Raw genomic sequence first — 10,000 nt, forward strand, 5'->3', positions numbered from 1 at the left:
TGGAAAAAATTCCTGAGCCTGAACTTTTTTTCCTTGCTGATGTTTTAATTTAAACGCATTTATTTTATGTATTCGTAGTCATACTTCCATACGTAATATAGTCATTTGACAGTACATGTCAGTCAAATTTATTGTGGCATGCTTATGTATGGGAGGGGTTACACTTATCTGTTGTACTGTATATTATTGCATCCTGGCAGTTCCTTTGTTCCCTACAATATGGACTTCTCTATGTTTTTAATTCATTCATTTATTTTATTATTTAACTTATTTTCATTTTAAGGTATTTTAAATAATATCCTTTAAAAAGTTATAATAAAATGCATGTTGAAAACTCATAACATATATGCATGTTAGATAACAGGTGTCACTTGCCTAATGATTTTTAAATATTAAAGCAAAGAGACTTATAAGATTAATGTGCTTATAACGTGCTTATACTGACACCTACTGGCACATGTCACAAGATCACTGACACTGGCATGTGTCACTGACATTACTGGCATGTGTCACTGACACTGGCATGACGTGTCACTGACATTATTGGCATGTAGCTGCAGTGACAGCAACACAGCATAATGATACTTTCATTAGGATGCTGTCAAACATCTGATTTATTGCATCGTGAGTTTGTATATGAGATAGTCTTCTATGTCTCTCAAGTAACACTTTACAATAATTATTTAACCTTAGTTAATGCATTAGTTTACATGAATTAACTATGAGCAACACATGTTATGCATTATTTAGTCTTTGTTAATATCTAACTAAACTTTTAAAAAGTTATGCAGTTTCGTTATTAAACAATAACTTCATTCATCATTACATAATCTTTACCATTTTTATACCTAATATCTGAATATCTGAAAATCTAAAGTAAAAAAAAAAATGCAGGCTTAAGTGTTAACCAGTTCAATATAAATTAAAAGCAAATTTAAAAGTATTTAAAAGTAAATTATATAAAATACCTCAAAATAATACATGCTATCTACTGACATGTATTGTACCAATGAAGATCTAAAGTGTCACGACAAATAAATTTAAAAATGATGTAGACCTGCATATACATGCCAATGTCAGTGACACATCATGCCAGTAATTCAATTCAATTCAGCTTTATTTGTACAGCGCTTTTACAATGTAGATTGTGTCAAAGCAGCTTCACATAAATGGTCATAGTAACTGGAAGTGTAGTTCAGTTTTTAGTGTTTAAGTTCAGTTCAGTTCAGTTTAGCTCAGTTCAGTGTGATTTAAAATCATTACTGAGTGTTCAAACACTGAAGAGCAAATTCATCAATGCGTAGCTCTACCAATCCTGAACCATGCGAGCCAGTGGCGACAGCGGAGAGGGAAAAAAAACTTCACCTGATAGGAGTGAAGAAAAAAACCTTGAGAGAACCAGACTCAGTTGGGCACGACCATTTTAATTTCTCTGCTGGCCAAAAGTCTTGTGCAGAGCTTCAGTCACCGTGGTGGAGGGAGTAATGTCAATGACACATGCCAGTGTCAGTGATCTTGTGACATGTGTCAGTATAAGCACGTTATAAGCACATTAATCTTATAAGTCTCTTTGCTTTAATATTTAAAAATCATTAGGCAAGTGACACCTGTTATCTAACATGCATATATGTTATGAGTTTTCAACATGCATTTTATTATAACTTTTTAAAGGATATTATTTAAAATACCTTAAAATGAAAATAAGTTAAATAATAAAATAAATGAATGAATTAAAAACATAGAGAAGTCCATATTGTAGGGAACAAAGGAACTGCCAGGATGCAATAATATACAGTACAACAGATAAGTGTAACCCCTCCCATACATAAGCATGCCACAATAAATTTGACTGACATGTACTGTCAAATGACTATATTACGTACGGAAGTATGACTACGAATACATAATATAAATGCGTTTAAATTAAAACATCGTGGAGTAGCTCGGCAAATAAACTAACTTGCGACGCGATAAATTAGGTTAAAAGTCGCGTAATGATTAAATATGGTTTTGCTCGTGTTAATTAATGTCATAAGCTTCGCTGGGTGTCGATGTCACTGCAGTGACATGCAGCGCGACACTCTGAGTGACACAGGTCACTACACATGCCACTAGCGAGTGACACATGACAGTGGAAAACCGGACGTGCCACCGGACGTGTCACTACACTCAGTGGCATATGCCAGTGTCATCTGTACGTCAGATGTCGTGTCACTCCATGTTAAAACTGCTACTGTGAATCTGCGTTCAAGCGCACACAATAAGCTAAAACTCGCCCCAAGCACCGGCAAAAACAAATAACAATCAATGTGTCGAGGAAAGAGTAAGGACATATCTTAATTATTTATGAATAAACTTATTCTGAGTCAGTGTCGCAAAGATCCTGACTGGCAATCTCCTCTTGGACTCGCCTTTAGAGAGACATTCATCTTTACGGATTACATGAAGGAGTTTTTTTGTTTTCGATTTGTTTTATTTCGTTAAGTAATAATAAGCTTTCTATAAATATATTTATTATGTCTGTGAGGCATATAGGCTACATTTTGCTTCATTTTGTTAAGCGCTCCTGTTTAAAAACCAGACGACAGAAAGCGCATAATTTTGGTTTTCTTTATTTTATAAAAACGCTGTAACGTTTTTTGATGTATTACTCGTACTTTGTGAGCAAAAATGACGGATAACTTTAAACTGCTCCCACTGAAAAAATGCAAGTGATTGCTCTGGCGCCTCGATGCCTGCAAGCTTTTTATAAGCAAACTATGCGCCTAATAGCACACATTCTTTAACGTTTAAGCTACCATTGTTTTATACTTGAACTGTTTTATATCTTTTATTTTAGGCAAGTCGTGATGATCTGAGAAGGCAAACTGATCAAACAGACAATGGTCTTCCGCTGGGCGCTGTTCGTTAAAAAAAAAAAACTTATTTTTAACGAATAAAAAAATGCTCCAAACGTTTTTCTAAATAAGCTGAATAAAAAACGAAACTAAATATAAACACTTTGCCATTAGGCTACATACAAAACTGAACTATTTCATAGCTAAAACACTAAGTTGTTTAAGGAGAAGGGGGAAATATATTTTTGTCCCGTCTATTGCTTCACCGTTATTTCGAGAATAAACCCAGCGTAAATATGCAGATGTCATTCCCAAAACATATCAGCGTATATGTGCCGAAAACGAAAGTTTCATACAAATTCTGAATGGATTATAGCCTGGAAAGTGCAAAGCACGCTCCTCTTATTATCACTAAAAAGCGTCACTAATCTTAGTTCATAGAGATCTCACAAAGATCCGTTATAATTTATAAAGCTCTCTAAATTACACAATCTTTTATTTACATGGCGTCTACACTCAAAAGATGATTCACGAGCACACAAAATGGCACTTAATAAAAACCAATCCGCCGCTTTCAGCAGTGAGTGAATTCTGTGAATCTAGAGAAATGACAGATCAATATCCGTGAACCTGATTTTTTTTTCCCCGCAGCCACAGTACGCCGGAAATCCGGCGTGGTGCCGGAACGCTATCACCCCTGTGCAACTGTGCAGTTTATTTATAAGGACAGTGCCTATTTTAATACAGTCACATTCCTATCTCAGTTCTCAACAGTGTTATTCATAGACCTCTCCCCCGAACACCCCCTCCTTATCACAAACACAACAGCAGTCTGGTAGTGATTGTGCGGCTTATTCAGGGTTAATTATTGTGATCTCCTGATTGAAACAGAGAAATACTGTAGACTGTAAGACTGTAAGAAGATATCTCTGTAGACGGATGGCAATTCATGTCACGTTCAGCCTTATAATCTGCAAATGTGAGCAAAATCAGCTGTTTTGTCATCACTTTAGACATTATAGGGAGTCATTCAAACACTAGCTCTACAGTGACGTTGGTGAATTAGTATCGGCTTCTGCTGTTCTGACGTCAGCTGCAGATGTGAATGAACGGCGGAAGAAAGTAGTTCCTCATACAAAAGGGTTTTAGACTCTCATTGTTTGATTTTCTTATTTATATACAGGATTGTGCCGTTGAACTGTTTTATAAACGCAATATCACACTCGTAGCAGTGCAATATGGCTGTATATCAGCACTGGTGGGACTGGTTTATACTTCTGCGTCGAGTGATCAGCGTGACCCATGGCGCATGCGCTGTTTCTGTTGCTCTGCAACAACACTTCCAAAACACTAGCTGGCAGTAGGTGTTTGTGTTCCTCTGCGTTGAGTTTCTTCGCTGGTGTTTGGTTTTTTCTGAACGCTCCCTTAATGTACAAGTGGCTTAAATAAAATAAATAAATAAAATAAAACAAAAATGACTTCTTAATAATTAACATGAATAACTTGCATTAATATGAGCTCCCTTCCTAATCAATCCACGCAATGCCAACTCCACCACATGTTAGGGACAATATGAAACCCCCCCCCCCAAACTCCCTTGAACAGCTTGTTCCCTCTTATTTTGCATGTTCTCTTTTCATGGTCTTTTGCGTCAATTTCTTTTAGCCAACAATGAATATTTGATGTGCATGAATTTATTCAATTATAAGAGATTAAACACTCAGACTGAAAATTTATTAATAATTTTATAAATTTATATAAATTTATAAATATATAGAAATAAAAACATTTATAATTCAGTGACTAAATAAAATATATATTTTTTGAATGATTTCAGGGGTATTTCATTAAAAACATGGTCAAAATTTACTGGTATTGCTATACTTGTGGGGACATTGGTCAGTCAGGAATACAAGACGCACATGCACAGACACACACACACATGCATGCACATAGACACTCACACACACACATGCATGCACATGCATACACATACAGACACTCACACACACATGCATGCACATGCATACACATACAGACACTCACATACACAACATGCATGCACGCACGCACACATACATGTACACGCAAACACACAGACATGCATATGCACGCACACGCGCACACACACACAAATACACATGCATGCATGCACACACATGCAAATGCACAGAAGCAAACACATGCACGTTTGCACACACACGCAAACACATGTACACGCACACATGCATACACAAACACACTTATCTCTTCACTTCAGCAGAAGCTGCATCTCAGGTCAGACGGTGTTCAGTCAAATCTACAAGTACTTTATCACATATATCACGCACACACACACACACACACACACCTCTACTGATAAAACGCTGTTCTTCATGCCGCTATCCATGCGACTCAGTGAACTGTCCTCCGCCTGCAAACATCAGCAACAGTCTTAATGCTTTACTTGAACATGAAAACACAGAAAAACAAAACTAATAATAATGCTGAACATTATTCTTATATCTGCCAATATTACCCAAAGTTTTCTACAAGTTTTAGTTTTCATTGTATTGAAAATAACGTAACATTAATGTTGTGTCCAGTATTAATATAGGCATGTACCTGCGCTCTGGGGTCACAGTTGATGGAGTCCAGTCTCCTCATGGACACCTGCCGCGACAGACTGATCATCTCCTCCCTGACACACACACACACACACACACACACACACACACACACACACACACACACACACACACACACACACACACACACACACACACACACACACACACACACACACACCACACACCACACACACACAACACACACAACACACACAACACACACACAACACACACACACACACACACACACACACACACACACACACACACACACACACACACACACACAAACACACACACACACACACAACACACACAACACACACACACACACACACACACACACACACACACACACACACACACACACACACACACACACACACACACACACACACACACACACACACACACACACACACACACACACACACACACACACACACACACACACACACACACACACACACACACACACACAGGTTTGCATAAAAGTAATTCAGATTCCTTGGCCACAGCGGATTAAACCAACACTTTCCCTTTTTAGCCGTTCAACTGGGCTAGCGACTATCTGGTTCTGTACCTCATTTGCCTAGTAACCAGTGACGGGTGCTCTCACTTTCGTGCTTTCTGCTATGACGTGAAGCGTGCTATGCACTCAACGTTACGCTGCATACATTTTTAATTAGCCAACATTAGTAACAGTTAATTTTGTTACGGTATAAACTTAATCCAAGGAAAGGCAAAAATAAAAGAATAAAATAAGACCTTTGTAATGAAATCCAAGACTTTTTATACTAAATTCAAGGCTATTAAGGCCTTAATATGAGATTATCCAATTTAAGGGCTCTATCATACACCCGGCGCAGTGTGGCGCAAGGCGTGGCGCAGTAGTCTTTTGGTAGTTTCAGCTTGGTGCAAGAGTGGTTTTGAGGCGTTGCGCTACGCTGTTTAAATAGCAAATGCATTAGCGCTCATTTGTGCGCTCATAGGTGTTCTGGTCTAAAAAGGAAGGCGTTCTGAGGCGGACCGCTGGCGCGTTGCTATTTTGAGAAACTATAATAGATTTTTCATTAGACCAAAACAAACCCGGTCTAAACTCCAGCGCAGAGTTGCGCCTCGCTTACACACTGCTTAATACACACAAGAGAGCAATAGGCAAATATCTTTACATATGAAAAAATGTAAATATTAAGGATATATATAGGATGTAATAAGAATAGATATAGAATATAAATATAAAGGATTAAAATATTACAAAACATATTATTTTGTAGCCTACATAAATATGAAAAATCACTGCTTTTATGACTTCTTCATCTCGGGAGGCTTTTTCAGTTCATTCATGACAATTTGCTTTTGTATAATGTTATTATTATTAGCAGTATTATTTATTATATCCATATTTATATTTGTTTTATTAAAAACAAGCTTAGATTTGCCCACCTGTCAGGTTTTAGACCATATGGGGCACAGCATGTGTTTTAGGATATAACTCGGGTGTTTGAGCACACTTCATTATTATTGTTCATTTATTCGTTTGCTGGAAATTAGAACTGAATTTAGAAATAGTTTTGAAACAAATCTTTGCACTTAACAAACAACAGTATTTATTTATAGACTAATTGATGTCTGTGCGTAAAGGTTTCCCTATCCAAGAGTGAAAGTGAAAGTAGATCCATTATCTCTCATTTTTACGCAGTAGATGCTCTGTTTAACAGTTTTCTGTTAATTATCTGTGAACTGTTTGCTTGTGAAATGCTCAGTTTTTCCACTTAGTCTTACTTTGCGTCCTGTAAACAGTGAATGCGCTCTTGGCGTGACGCAGCTGACTCTTAAAGGGAATGGGAGATGAGACTCTGATTGGTTTATTCTCAAAACACACCTATAACTCATTAAGAAAATAAGCTCAACCCTTTTAGACCATGTGCCACGGTGCAAAGCAGATTTCCCGTCCTTAAATTAGCAAAAACGCGTCCTGACACACCCTGAAAGCGTTTGCGCCCTGCGTTTTGCGCTCTGTGCATGGACCGTCAAAATAGAGCCCATAGACTTTTTTAATGCTTTTAAGACCCCGCGGGTACTCTGTCAATGCACTGATACCGTTAATAGGGATGCAATGATTACTCGATTTCACTATTATTACACATTTCAGCACGCAAGTACATTATTTCCAATGGAGACGTGCACATATTGGGAGCGCTGTGCACATGGCTTGCAAGCGGACTGACGCACTCGCGCCCTGCAGGTGAGAAATTATTACAATACAAAATGATCTCACGCTGTAGCGGTGAGAGTTGTGCGTGGCTTTCAGTGCATTCATTCATTCATTAATTTACTTGTCGGCTTAGTCCCTTTATTAATCCTGAGTCGCAACAGCGGAATGAACCGCCAACTTATCCAGCAAGTTTTTACGCAGCGGATGCCCTTCCAGCCTCAACCCATCTCTGGGAAACAACACACACATTCACACACACACTCATACACTACAGACAATTTAGCCTACCCAATTCACCTGTACCGCATGTCTTTGGACTGTGGGGGAAACCGGAGCACCCGGAGGAAACCCACGCGAAGGCAAGGAGAACATGCAAACTCCACACAGACACGCCAACTGAGCCGAGGTTCCAACCAGCGACCTTCTTGCTGTGAGGCGACAGCACTACCTACTGCGCCACTGCCTCACGCTTTCAGTGCAATGTAAACAAGATATGTCAGGCGAGTTAATACAAATGATTATGTATGAAGGCAAATAACAACAACAGTTCATTTAAATATTTAGCTAATATAAAGCTTAAATTGACATTAGAAAAATAAGATAGTCTATTTAATCTTATTGTTATTATTCATTGTTCTGTCATGTATTTTCATTGTAAAATTAATCACTCATGTTTAAATCAATAACTTTTTTTAGTTATTTTTAAGTCTAAAGAGAGACATGGACTATTGTTTGCTTTTTATTAATATTTGTGCTGCAATTGGTTACTGAGCAGCAATAAACACGTTAAAACATAAGCAGTTTTCTTGTTATTTTCCATAGATATATACACTAGATGTCGCCTGGCCTTATTGTTGTCTATTGGACGGAATGCGTCAATAGCGCCGCCATCTTGCTACAGGGTAGCGCTCCTTTGAAATGAATGCGGGACCAAGGTACAGTGGAGGACTGTGGCCATCCAAAGCCAGAGATATACACATATATCTGTGATCGGGAGTTTTCCTGGATGTTAGTATGCAATTAGTTTTTTTTAAATTACGAAAATTATAATTTTCCATCACTTTTCTACATTGGATCAGTGACCGCATGGCCATTCCTGACAAAAAGCTTGTGTTTGTGTGTACAGAAATGTACTATTCACCCTCCCTGTTAAATTTGATCTACTCATGTCCTGAAACACAGCTCCTCTCCTGCTTTCACTGCTCATACTGACGGAGGGAGCGATTCGTTTGTGAATGAATCCCCCGAATGACTCTTTCACTAACGTTAGCCGACAATAATACAAGTTTCTGGCAGCGCAGCATCTGGTTGTCATATTTCTTTGGCATTGTTTGCTGATTTTATTCAACAAAACTAGCATAAGCCGAGTGTTTAGTGCGAGTTGGAGCTGCTTTGCCGTATAGTGAATGCAGTAAGTGACTGTTATCATCAATAACGTTACCTGATTAGCACAAGAGTTCAGAACATACAAAAACAGAAAAAACCTTAATATTACCTATGAAATGTTCTGCCTTTGTGCTTTGTTTTCTTTGTTTGCTCGTTTCTACACCCGTAGACAGCGCTAAAGTCCCGCATCTTCACGTAATAACACTGTCTTGACTAATGTGGCTGAATGACATTTGTCCTGGGAGCACTGTACCAATGTGGCGGCGCTATTGATGCATGCTCAGGGTCCCTATGCGATATCTACTGTATATATCTATGGTTATTTTCTAAACTGGTCGTGTTTTAAAGTAAATAAATGCATAATAATGGTGATAACCGTGAACCCATGATTATTCTTCAGACTATAATCGTCAACATCTATAATTGTTGCATCTCTAATTGTTACGCAGTTTAAAAGACAACACATGAATGTGTCTGAATGTAGAAGCCGACTTCAGCAGCACACCGATTCTGTGCCTCGAAATACAACATTTGGATGTGCTTGTAAAAAAAAAAAGCCACATTATACACTGCACTGATGATATGTAGTTTCAAAATACAACATATTAACGTTTCAATGTAGATTAATTAGTTTATGAGCACAAATACAGCATATGGGCTCTAATATGCTGTTGTGTCATCACTTATATTGCACGTCATATCTCTCCGGCCCCTCGTTTGGGATGCTTTTCATGAACCGGCGCTCATGACAAACTAATCGAATATCCCTGTAATAAATGAACAATAGAAGCAACTAAAATACCTCATGCCTTATCAGAGTGGAGACGGATAAATCTTACATTTTGTATCTTGCCATGACTTGTGTGAGTGTCTATATGTGTGTCATATCTAAACTCACCGGCCACTTTATTAGGTACACCTGTCCACCTGCTCAATAACGCAAATTTCTA

General features: G+C 38.1%; 2 protein-coding genes across 4 annotated transcripts in view; both read right to left on the minus strand.

Annotated features, from left to right (window-relative positions):
• The window catches only part of lingo3b (leucine rich repeat and Ig domain containing 3b), a 644,601-nt gene that overhangs the window by 428,086 nt on the left and 206,515 nt on the right, over positions 1-10,000 (minus strand). The gene's annotated exons all lie outside the window — the stretch shown is intronic.
• nectin4b (nectin cell adhesion molecule 4b) overlaps positions 1-10,000 on the minus strand; it is a 212,759-nt gene that overhangs the window by 158,462 nt on the left and 44,297 nt on the right. The window contains exons 8-9 of one of the 2 annotated variants that reach the window (XM_087241708.1): positions 5,442-5,517; positions 5,188-5,250 (exon numbers count right to left, since the gene is read on the minus strand). In XM_087241708.1, coding sequence (XP_087097834.1) covers positions 5,188-5,250; positions 5,442-5,517 — 139 coding nt within the window. Of the gene's footprint in view, positions 1-5,187; positions 5,251-5,441; positions 5,518-8,798 lie in introns of both variants that reach the window. The other variant, XR_015479169.2, reaches the window with a different exon arrangement.

The sequence above is a fragment of the Danio rerio genome, chromosome 2, assembly GCF_052040795.2.
Source record: "Danio rerio strain M-AB ecotype USA chromosome 2, GRCz13ab, whole genome shotgun sequence".
NCBI classification, from domain to species: Eukaryota; Metazoa; Chordata; class Actinopteri; order Cypriniformes; family Danionidae; genus Danio; species Danio rerio.